Source organism: Ctenocephalides felis, unplaced genomic scaffold (assembly GCF_003426905.1).
Source record: "Ctenocephalides felis isolate EL2017-DRISC unplaced genomic scaffold, ASM342690v1 CF-g0.4_SCAFFOLD_01886, whole genome shotgun sequence".
NCBI classification, from domain to species: Eukaryota; Metazoa; Arthropoda; class Insecta; order Siphonaptera; family Pulicidae; genus Ctenocephalides; species Ctenocephalides felis.
The window spans coordinates 92807895-92820753 of NW_020538040.1; the positions used below are offsets into that span (position 1 = coordinate 92807895).

Genomic DNA, 12859 nt, shown 5'->3' on the forward strand with positions numbered 1-12859 from the left:
CATTACAATAACTTACCCTACGGGAAGTTAACAAACGCAAATGAAACGTTTTGCAAAGAAGTGAAGCTTTTGTATCACGACCAAAGTCGTATTCTAACAATTTTTACAATAAACTCCAAATTTAAGAAAAAGTATTTCAATAAAATAATGATTCTAAACCGACTTTATATTTAAAACGCGAAATAATAAGTGTCTATTTTTAACATCATTATTTTCCATTTCAGTACGTCTATTTATATATATATATATACTCTTTGTATAGATTCTTGATCCGCAGGTTTTTCGTAATAAAAATCGCCAGCTTTATATGATATAAGTAAAATATTCATGTTTTACTATTAAAGCTCTTGTAGCTATAAGGAGTGGGATAGTATGAGAAACGGGAATTATAATGCGGAAATATAAATTGATTTTTTATTCCAAGAAAAGGCGGAGTAAAATATATGGAGCGCAATAAAATAAAATTTGCAAAATTATAGAGATAGGTACACATTACATTTACCTAATTGTTTTAAATGTTACGATCAATTGATCGATTTCTTTATCAAATACATCGTGATACATATATAGGGTAGGGCGGGGCACAAAGGTTGACTTTGAACAATTATATTGTAAAAAACAAACCAATTACATCACAACAAATAACACATTAGAAACAAACGACTAGCAGACTATGTTCTGTAAAACTTCCAGCTAAGTTATCATTGTAGAAATGTGTTTTTATTGTTTCTCAAAAATTTGTCACCTGATTCTTTTTACCCCATAGGCGGGAAAAAATAGGACGACAAGGAAACAAACAATTCAATGTCTTATTTTTAATTTTAAAAAGATTTAACAAAATAATAGCTACATTATTCAACCACGCAAAATATAAATTTCATGCGTAAATTTTTTACAGAGATAACATTGTATATAACCTTGATCTGCTGTTTCGTCAGAAATATTCATCAGCTGAGTTGGAATACCTATTTATTTAATCTATCTCTTGTTAAATTGCGTTTTGTAACTTAATTTACTTTTTTATTTACTATTTTTCATTGTTTACACCTTTGCCAAGGTAAAAGCTCCGTTAGTCCTTTTGAACCCACCCACGTGTAAGATTTTTATAGGGGTTATATAAAAAAACTGTACGAATCAAACTTAAAATTAATAATACATCTTATAAAACAAATTAAGAACGTATACTTAAGAAATATATCAAGGTCTCATAAACTAAAAAACAGTGCTCACATCCAAAAAAACTAACAACAAAAGAAAATACATTTATTATGGATTTTCAAACATTGAATGTAATATCCCGACAGCGAGGTCGTAAGAAACGAGTTGATGGCTGGTTATAAATCTTTTTCCCTCTACCTTCAAATATTGTTGTTAATAAATTTGTAACTTTAGTTGCTTTTTAGATATGGGTAATAGACCTCTTTACCCGCAAACCTTTAAGTTTCACATTGTACATATATAATCAGAAAGCATAAACTTGTTAAAAAAATATAGATGAAAGTAATTAAGCTAAATTTCAAAATAAAAAAATATCATTATTACAAATAATTTTAACATATATCATAATATTTTTTGGTTTATATTATCGAAGGTTATAAATAATTTTCATTGGCGAGCTGCTTTTAGCATTTGCGCACGAGTTTCAAATGTTATGTTTAATTCCTAATATTTATGTTTCTGCATAATTCTACTTGAATGTTTAATATATATATATATATATATATATATATATATATATCTTGAGGATTTTTTGTTCGACGTTGAAACATATTGAAATGAATAAAACAGCCAATGCGTCGAATATTCGACGAACATTCGATGCATTGGCTGTTTTATTCATTTCAATATATATATATATATATATATATATATATATATATATATATATATATATATATGATATATATATATATATATCATTCTGCGTAGCTAGAATTAAAATGATTAAAAAACACGTTTTTTATTCATCCGTATTTTTTGTGAATAATATTATGTTTGAATACTATGATAAATTGATTTTTATTAGAAATAATATGAAAACATTAAAAATTTGTAATTTTAATCACATTATTAAGATGTATTCAATATTATAGTTTAACCCTCTATGGGTCCGTGTAACTTTCAGGTCATATTCGAAACTTTTCGGTATTTTACTAATGAATTTTGCTAAGGTTTTCATCCTGAAACAACATGTTCATTCAAAGAAGTGCGAACATTATAGGCCGCTGTAACTTAAAAGTTACATAATTCATTAAAACCAATTTCATAATTACTAATTTTCTGTTTCCCTATTTTTTGGATGTGAAACAAAAGTTTGGCCAATATAGATAATTTATAAAATTATTTACAAATTTAATTTGTTTTTTTATAAAGCACGTAGAACAGGTATATGGCTATATTAAAATAAAAAACCAAAATTAATAAATAATCAAATTTCACAAAAATGATAATGGGACTATTTCATTTTTTATTAAAATTAAAATTAAAAAAAATGGAATCGATTTACTCCGTATAAATGAACTTTTGAAGAAATAAATATAAAAATTTCCAGTATATGTATTGAGTCATATTCTATCAGTTTATAATATGAAAGAAAAAGTTTTAATGATTATATAGAAGAGAAGGGTATCATATCATCAACAGTCTTCATCAATTATTATTATCAATATAATTTTTATAAAGATTTTCTAAACTTTAGTGATTATTACAATAATATCAACCGACATTTAAAAATTATTTAAAGTAAAATCTATTAAACTAAAATTAGAATACGAATTCATTGTGGCTACTGGAAATTTGGCTCAGTCTGTAGCGTGTCTGACTCACACGACAGGGTTACTCGGTTCGAGTCCTGACACTGACTTAGAATTGTTATTTAATTTGATGCATTGAGATGAAGTAGAATTAGAAGTTAAGAAGAAGAAAAGAGGTTAGAAAAAAAAATGAAGAAGTCAGTTATAAAGATAAATTAGATAGTATAATTTATATGAAGATAGTATATGATCTTATAAAAAGATAGTATTAATATAATAAAGATAGTATAAAATATAAAATAAAAAATTGTAGGTATGGTTAATGCTTTAAGTAAGCAAAGCTTATAAAAAAAATAAAAAAACTACTGGAAATTGCCGTATGATTATCTATGATGTACATCATTCGTTTACTTGAAGAGTAAGGGCGTGTCTCCATATAGAATCGGCCCCACCCTGGTATTTAAATGGTTTTATGCCATTTTATAGGTATTTTTGAAAAAATACGATATACCAATTTGCAGCTCCTTATCTCATCATTTGGCCGGGATATCATAGAAAACATATGATAGTGGCCCCTTTTTTCAAACTCACTTTTTGTCGAAAATATAAAAGATATCAGAAAAATATTAACTATTCACACTGATCTTGGCTATGTTGTTCATAACAAATAATATGGAGAAATTAATTCTTAGTGCATGTGATATTGCAAAAAAGAGGCCAAACCAGCACAATTTCAAACAGAAAGATTTTGGAAATATGTATTCAATTGTATGATTGAGAGGTTATTACGAAACGCTTGAGTGATAATTATTTTATTTTATATATTAGAAAACGAACAGTGTTCTAAAATCGGATTACGTTTTCACATCTTCAGATCCAGGTTCTTATTATGACTTAATATGAGCAGAACAGTGGGTACTATTTTTAACATTACTCTCAGCGTATATATTGCTAAAATAATGACTGAAATATAGATACTCGATCGTTTATTGAAAATATGAAATACTAAATCTTCTATTGTAAAATGTGTCATGGTTTCCCGTTCTGTTGATCAATTAAGGTAATGAAGTTCTCGCGTGCGTTGTAACGCCACTCGCGATAGATATGAAATGGCTAAATTATATACACACTATATACTATAACCCCCCTAAAGACTTATATACATAAAGCTTCGATTCTATATATAAAACTGGATTAGTCAAACAAGTAACACATATTAGAACACATTTCCTTTGCTGGGAAAATTTTAAATATTTTAGTTTAATTTATATAAATTATTAACTTCCCGAAAAGCAAGTTTAGGTTTGCTTAAGAAATTAGAAATCAGAATCTTCTAAAAGATTAAAGAATTAAATTCTAAAATTTAAGATTCTGAAACTCACTTATGAATAATTTAAACTTTGCAATTCATTTTATAAGGTTGTCAAATATCTCCCTTCCGCCTTTTTGTATTATAAACCAAGAGCAAAAAAGCGGAAGGGAGATATTTGACAACCTAATATATGATTTCAATAAATGTGAGATAACCTCCTTTATTCTAATGTCGCTTGATCAAGTTTTGTTTATTTACTTTTCATGTAAACAATGTTTACTCAACATATATAAAAATCATTGTCGAAATCATAAGCTCCTATATTTTGTCTATGAAATACAAATAATAAAAGTTATAGCATTTATAATAATCTATTTAAAGTATTTAATATTTCTCGAATATTTCATTACGGTTCGCGAAGTTCCAGCAATTTGCATTAAGGCAGCACGATGCCATGCACCGCTAGTTTTCTCAATTAAATGCCAAAAAACTGTTCTGGCGTTTTTAATAAAACTTAACATGGCGATAGAGTTCATGGTGAAAAAATCATAGGATTTAATAGTCGTAGGATTAAATCGTAGATTTAAAAGTGTGACTTTTTTACAGAACCCTTAGATTCCTAGTATGTAAGTAGTAACGTATTTGTGGTAAATACAAAAAGTAAAATATAGAATGCAAATAAACTAAAGTAGTTAAATAAACTTAAATTCATGTTTTCAGAAGAAACATAACGATATAACTAATTTAGAAAGTTTATTTGTGAGGTTATCTCATAGAGAGTGTTTGAAATAGTACTATATCTAGTATATAAAGCAAATTTTCTTAGCTTCTGGTCTTTTTTAGGCGTTTAAAATCTAGTTGCATTTCATAAAAGCATTTTTTCCATTATGCTAGTTTTAATAAATTTATCGAATATGAAGAATTATAATTTATAATTTTTAAAAAATATGTTCATATATAAAATATTGTTTATACATCAATCAAAAATTAAACTTTACTAACAGAAAATAGAGTATTTGATGTAATAACAATAACAAATAAGTTATTTTTCATTATATAATTATAATAGATAACTAGTTGGTATTGGTATTTTGCTTTGAGGCAAGTTACATGAACTTCCCGATATGTGTAAATAATCGACTTAATCAATAAAAAATATCTTATTTTTTAAGTAATTAAAAGTATTCCGAATGGATTTATTACACATAACTGAAAACGAACGAACACGTTAACTCGGAGTATTTTCTAAAAGCAAATTTTCAAAAATCTGTAGGACTTTAATGGTTTAGTATGTTCATTAAGGCCAAGTACTCTAACGTTATACCAGGTAAATCGTCTAATTTTAATTTTAGCTAACGTCAAAAAAACTACTCATTTTCTCAAACTTGATGAATTTTTAATATTAAACTACTTGTCGTAATATTTCAGTAAGTTCTATAAGACCATGATATATATCGCTGGAAAAAGTTCCATAAAAATCGGTTAATTTTTTTTCAACAGTTAATTACAAGAAAACGGCTTAGTAGATTTTCACCTAAAACTAATCAGTATCATTCCCAACTAATATCTTTCGAACAGTTTTTGATTTTTTAAAATCGGCTCGGTAGTATGAGCTTAAATGTGGACGAAAAGTTTAACACTTTCTTTTAAATTACAAAGAAACGGCTTGGCATATCGTCACACAAAACTGACAAACGATAGTCCTCATTGATATACATCAAATGGCTTTCAAATTTCTATGCGTTTTTGAGAAAACGTCGATGAAAGGTCTAATTTTGACAAATGTCAAAAAAACGATACCAATTTTTGCCAAATTTGACAAATTTGTAAAGTTAAACCAATTGTCGTAGGGCCGTAATATTTTAGTATGATCTAAAAGAATATGGTATCTACCGTCAAAAGAATAATAATAAAAATCGTCGAAAAATTTTTTTTAACACTTTATTACAAGAAAACGGCCCGGCCGATCTCTACCAAAAACTAATCAGCACGATTCACAACCAATATCTTTCGAACGGTTTTTGAATTTTCATATCGATTCAGAATTGCGGGGTAAAACGTGGACAAAAAATCTTTAACGTTTTTGCTATTTATTAAAAAAACGTCTCGGCCGATCGTCGCACAAATCAAATTTAAATTTTTGAAATCGGTCGAGCCATTTTCGAGAAAACGTCGATTTACGGCAAAAAATCTGTTCACATACACATACACACACACATTCTTTTTCCAAATTTGGTCTCATTCGATTCAGAAAGGCTTAAAACGTCGAGAAAACATAAAATTACTGAATCGGATTTTTTGATGAAAACATAAACTTTTCCTTCGGGAAGTTATTTATAAATGACATCGGTATTATATATAAAAAATAATTTATATAGATATTTAATTTAAATAATTCAGAAAATAATCAAAGAAATCTTGTTAATAATCTATAGGATAAGATAATAACTATTTTTTCTATTTACGTTTTCTACAAAATATTTACATATTTTTTTAAGTTAACGTACATGTGGGTCAGTTAATTAATTTATATTATTAGTAGAAATAATATTTCTTATTGTAAGTTAATTCCTTAAACCTGTGATTCTGGTGTTCCAGAAAAGTTCAGACTTCTTTATGGGCTTTAAGCATGAAACTACCTTTCATATTTGCATATGTTATAATGTGACTATTATATACGTGCGAATATATACATATATGGAATGAAAAACGATAAAATATATATCAAGCATACGAAAAATTATTTAAAAAATATCCTTCTGTGATATTACTATTTGACAATTAAATTTACCGGCGTTTAATTGAACAAATTGATATTTAAATTATTAATATGATTTGTAATACATATTAGAAAAAATATTTCTAAATAATTTAATATATTAGTATAAAATAAATAATAAAACAAATTGGTTTATATGTCATATTTGGTAAGAGAAAAAATTATCATTTTGTTGCTTTTCACTCGACATTATCGATAACATCTCCATAACAAATGCACTGTTACAGAAATTGTAATAATAAAATTTTACATAAAGATGGGACAACTCTTTGGGTTGTCATCTATGAAACCGACGAAGTTAGTTAAGTCAAATCATCAATAGGACCCAGAAGTTCTGATCGCTGTTCAAATAATATGAATAATAGAAAAAACTCTTAAGACAATTGGATTCTTCTACTACTCATGCTAATATTGAAACTCTCGTGTTTACCATAAGAGTTAGCAATAATAGAAAACAGATGTTCATTGACATTTTCCTCGTTTCAGTTGATGACAATCCGTTGCGGGCAATTTTTACGCCAGACAAATATAACGGATGAGAGGCGCACAGGAATAATTTAAACACCATTACGGTTAGCGACAGTTTATATAAACAATGGCGAATTTTAGCTCAATGCGCGTATTTGCGATTTTCTGAACTGAAACATTATAATTATTGCAATTATAATGACAACGAGCATGACAGGTGAACGACGAACAAAAAACGAAATGTTTGCGTATAGATCATGTTTGAGAAACGCACTGGTTAAAGACATTTTCAATTCAGATTCATTTATGAAAGTTTACCAAGATGCGAAAAAACAAAAATAACATGTTCTATAAGGTCGTATACAAATATAAAAAATATGAGGATTAGCAATAGATTAAAGGATATAACGTTTTTCTAAAAGACAATTATCAGAATGTTATATAACATTTGTCAAATATTTCATTAACAAATAAATAAATAAAAATATAAATATATATATGTTAGGGTATTATATGGATATTATCGAATTTCTTTGCTCCCAGGGGTTCAAATGCTTCCAAATTGACAGAAAAAAATATTTGAAAATTTTAGCTCTTAATTAACTCTAACATAGTCCGCAATCCAGCCAAAATTTCTTGGTTCTTCTTTCTAAGTAAATAGAAATTTTATAAACCATATCAAATTTTGGTTGTAATTTTTTTTATTTATGATCAAAATAAGCAAAAACAATGTTATTCTCAAAATTTTAAATCACTTGTCGCTGAGTTATAAAATTCTAAAAAACAAATGGAATTTTACCCATGTTATTGCCATAAGAATTTTGGTTCAAGTGCAGACTATCTTAAAGTTAATATTAAGAGCTAAAACTTTCAGACAATTTTTTTTTATCAATTTGAGCACCTGGAAGCAAAAAAATTCTCATATACAAGAAATTTATTCATAAATAAATTAGTTTTGTTATAAAAACTTGCATTCATTGAAAAAAACTAAATCTAATCCTAAAAAAGAAATCCTCTTATATACTAGATATATTTTCCACAATGATGATTTGTACAAATATACACTATACGATTTTACTATTTGATGATATATTTTACTAAATATATATTCTATATATTCCAAGTTTCGAATAATAATATAGTTTTTTACGAGAATAAGAAAAAAAAGTTTATTATATTCAGGTACGATTATTTTTATTTAAGTTTTTTTTTAAGTGGTGAAAATCAAAAAAGGTCTACACACTTTTTTTTTATATTTGCACCTATTTCATCATGAAACATCAGAAAATTTTTGAAGTAGTACTTAAAATGTCTAAATTATCTACACGAAAATAATTGAAAATATTGGATAACATATTTTTTTATAAATAAAAATATTTCACAAGCCATCAAGTCAATTAATTTAATAAAAATGTGTATCATTATTAATTGTACGACGCAATTAAAATATTTCATGTAGAAAAACTTGTTTATTTATCATTGAGCGATATTCTTATTTTTATTTTATCATTCTAAAAAAAAAATTTCCTGTTTGCTTTTTTAAAAAATGGTATTTAATTCATGATAATTTATCCTAATTCATATTAATTTTCACATACGTATTATAATTAAATACTTTGTATGAGTGGTTTAAAATTAGTTCTATAACATTCATCATAAAAGTTTTCTATGAAGAATCATAAAAATAATATGCATAAGTTAAGATTTTGTTTAAGAAAAAAAATTATATATAATGTTAAATTTGATCAAACATAATTTCATTTGAGAATCAGGGAAAATAAAAGTAATGTAGTTTAATAAAAGTAATGAGTTTTATACTTTAAAAATATGAAATCACTTTCAGAAATATAAAGGATAATGTCATTATTACAATTATTTAAAAAATCTTACTTTCTTTCCTTTAACGCATTATATTTAAAACAATTTAGTTTTGCTTTAACTCGCTGTTAATAATAATGCATTTTCCCGAGCATTATTTTTACCGTAGTATGTAGGTATGGAAAATTTTGAAATACCATTAATTATGAAATGTTCATCATACGGCAATTATACATCGTAAATGAAACAATATTATTGTTATGAATTAATGTAGTGCATTTTTAATGCTGCTTATTATGATATTATAAACTAAAAATAGTAATTTATTCATAGTAGAAACTAATATTTATCAAAACATTATATTATACAAAATCATCATTTGTACCAAAACCGAAGTGCATTGCATGCATGCAATGCGTATTAATCTGATAACTGTTTTAATTCATTTTTGAATAGATGTAAATATCAAAATATTTGTTTTATTTTATGTTTATGTGTTTTGAGAATATTATATTGAGATACATAGGCCTATTAAACTCTAAACATTCTAACAAGCTAACAAGAAAGTTGTTAGATCATATTCTCATGAATATGATGTAAAATATTTACTAACAATAAGTCTACCAATAAGTGAAATATTATGTTTTTTTTTACTTTGTACTATCATAACTATAAAGATCCGCATCAGAAGATGTAGTTTTTAGATTTATTTTTTGTATGTTATGAACAATTTATTCATTTTCTTATAATTATATAGATGATCAATCAAAAAACAAAATATTTATTACCTCCAGTAGGATATAAGTTATAAAATCGCGAAAAAATCGAAAATCGAAATTTTTGCATATCTTTAGGTTTCAAAGATTTCTGAACATTTTGGCAAAGGCAAAGTTTGATTATCAAACAAAAAATGAATGAATGTGTGAGTGTGAGCGGATACAAATTTTCGTTGACTATTTCTGGATTGATCCGTGCTGACTAGTTTTTGCCAAAGGCAGGTCTACCCAAAGGCCAAAGGCCAAAAACGGTAATTTAGTTTTTGAAAACGGAGCGTCTGATTTGATTGATTCAAAAAACATTTTATTTGTGTCGACGAAATGAAGAATTGATTTAATTTTCGGCAGAAGATCCGGTAAAAAAGTTAAAAAATGTCTTTTTCCAGATAAAAATGGTCATTAGACGTAAGCACATCAAATTATCAGAGATTCTATAAAAGTTCTAATTATTTATTTATTTATTTATTTATTTATACGCCAATCGGCTTTATACAGTAATATGATATCGTTTGCTCATTCATAACTTGTATATTAAGTATAAATTTTTCTTACATTCCTTCAGGTTCCGTACTAAGGATCAGCCGTTTGACACGGCGCTTACGCGCTTCGATATTTTGTCTCTAAAATAGCTACGTAGCACGATTGCTTTAAAAAAATGGTTTCAAAAAAATTCACTATACAAAAAAAATCAAATTTATTGCCACTTTTTTTCAAAATTTCAAAACTTAAAAAAAAGAGTTTTTTCTAAGTTTTCAAACATTTTTAAAGCATTTTTTAAAATTTTAACTTTTGGTAAGGGAAGTTTCAGCAATTTAAGTTACGATGCCATGCACTACTAGTTTAGTTTTAATTAATTACGAATTGCCTACATTATTAGGTAAATCGTAATTGGAAAAAATAATGTTTATATGGTGTTATGTGAATTTAAAAATCAAATAATGTTGTTATTTTATTGAAAAAAAAATGGAAACTTGAAACATTGAGAATTTTAACTTATTCAATTTATGCAGCAGTAAAAACAACTAAAAGTTAGTAATTAATATATAAACAAAGATTTTAATATAACTGATTGTTCAATTATATGTATTTAAAATAATAATTCTTCCTTAAATTTAAGGAACTTACCGCAAATAGTAAGTTGAACACAAATAGTATGTATTTAATCAGACTCATTCCACAGTTTTCCATTTTGGCGGTTTTTTATTCAAATTTGTCTTTGAAACACTTGTGCGATAACACTTCTAATCTAATCGAATCCAATAACAATCAAGAAACGCGAGAAAAAAGATGAGTAACTATTACCCTCACAACTATTTAGTGGTTCGAAAACCAACAAATGACTTGAAAATTGAAAATTTCCGACAAAAGTAAAGTGTCGTCGTAGTCTCGCGTGAAACGACTGCAATCGTTTGAGTCTTCGCAGGTATTGCGCTGTTTCCGTCCGTTCATGGAGAGTCGGTACGTTTGGAAGGAAAGCGCGAAGGAAAACACTGTGCGTGGTGGGGAACGTGTGCGTGGGCTTGTTGCTCATCGAGCTCGGGCTCAGGCTCAGGCGCCAACACCGACAGCCTTGCATCAAATTCATTTTCTAAAACGATGATAATAACAATGTTGCCGATCGCCTGTCGACGAACTATTATTTGTACGTATGATTACTCGACAAGAATTATATTAAATTCGATAAGAATGTTTTTGGTGTAATGGCAATTTGTGCGGGCTTGGTGATCGTATAGTTTCGCTTATTGCATGTGCATTGACAGTTTATTTGATTTTGTTTTTTTATACTTAATATCGTAGATTTTTTTAAAATTCTTTTCTTGGCCTTTGCAATAGCATTTAGCCACATACATTATTTTTTATTTTTTGTATCTGTTTCTATTCAATGTTATATATTATCTTAATTTTAACTGACTCATTATTTTATATAAGGTAGGACGGAGCACAAAATTCCAATTTGACTTTGAGTAAATAACACATATTAAATAAACAACTATTTGACTATGTTTAGTAACACACTTTTAATTCATCATTGTAGCAATATGTTTTTTTGTTGTTTTTTTTTTAAAATCACATGGTCGTTTTCACCCCATAGGTAGGGTAAAATGAACAGCAAACACGGCCAATGTCTAATTTTTTTAACGGATTTTACGAAATAATAGCTACATTGTATAACGATTGCAAAATATAAATATGATACAAATAACTATTTTATTTGTACAGTTTTTACAGATATAACACTGTATACAACCTTGATCTGGTACTATACTAGAAATATTTATCAGCAGTAAAATTGTCTATTTCAATTTAATTAACTTTCTTATTTAATAGTTTTTATTGTTTACACCTTTGTCAGCTGTCCTTCTTACTCTCCACCACGCATAAGCCTTTACATAGGTTATATATAAAAAAACTACTAAACCTAACTTAAAATTAACAATACATCTTATAAAACAAATAAATAACGTATACTTGATAATTATTCTAAACAAAAGTGCTCACGGCCAAAAAACTAACATCGAAATAAAATATTTTTGTTATAGATTTTCAGGCATTGCTCTCGATATCCCGATTGTCTCATGATAAGAATCAAAGTGATGGCTGGTTATATATTTTTTACCTCTACTTTCCAATAGTGTTGTTAAAAAAATCTTAACTTTACTTGATATCGGTGGTGGACCCTTTTACCCGCGGACCTTTGAATCCCGCTCTACCCTACTTTCTTCATACATATACATATAGGGGAAGTCCCGAAACGCCGGACAGCACCTAATACCGGACAATGTATTTAACACGTATTATTTAAGCGAGTATAAATCTTTTTATATCAAAATACAAGTGAAAGGGGTGCGGAGTGCACACAAGTGCAGGATCACGCGCCAAGACTCACCTGTGGCGCACACGGCCACGGCGGGAGCAACCCTTTGCTATTTTAGGCGCAAAATCACGGCGTCAT

General features: G+C 27.4%; 1 protein-coding gene across 1 annotated transcript in view; it reads right to left on the reverse strand.

The window, feature by feature from the left end:
• Nucleotides 1-11344, reverse strand: part of LOC113377715 (CD63 antigen) — a 44904-nt gene extending 33560 nt beyond the window's left edge. The window contains exon 1 of the mRNA XM_026618123.1: nucleotides 11032-11344. Within this exon, the coding sequence (XP_026473908.1) occupies nucleotides 11032-11094 (63 nt within the window). The 5' untranslated portion in view covers nucleotides 11095-11344. The remainder of the gene's footprint in view (nucleotides 1-11031) is intronic.
• Between the last annotated feature and the right edge of the window lie 1515 nt (nucleotides 11345-12859).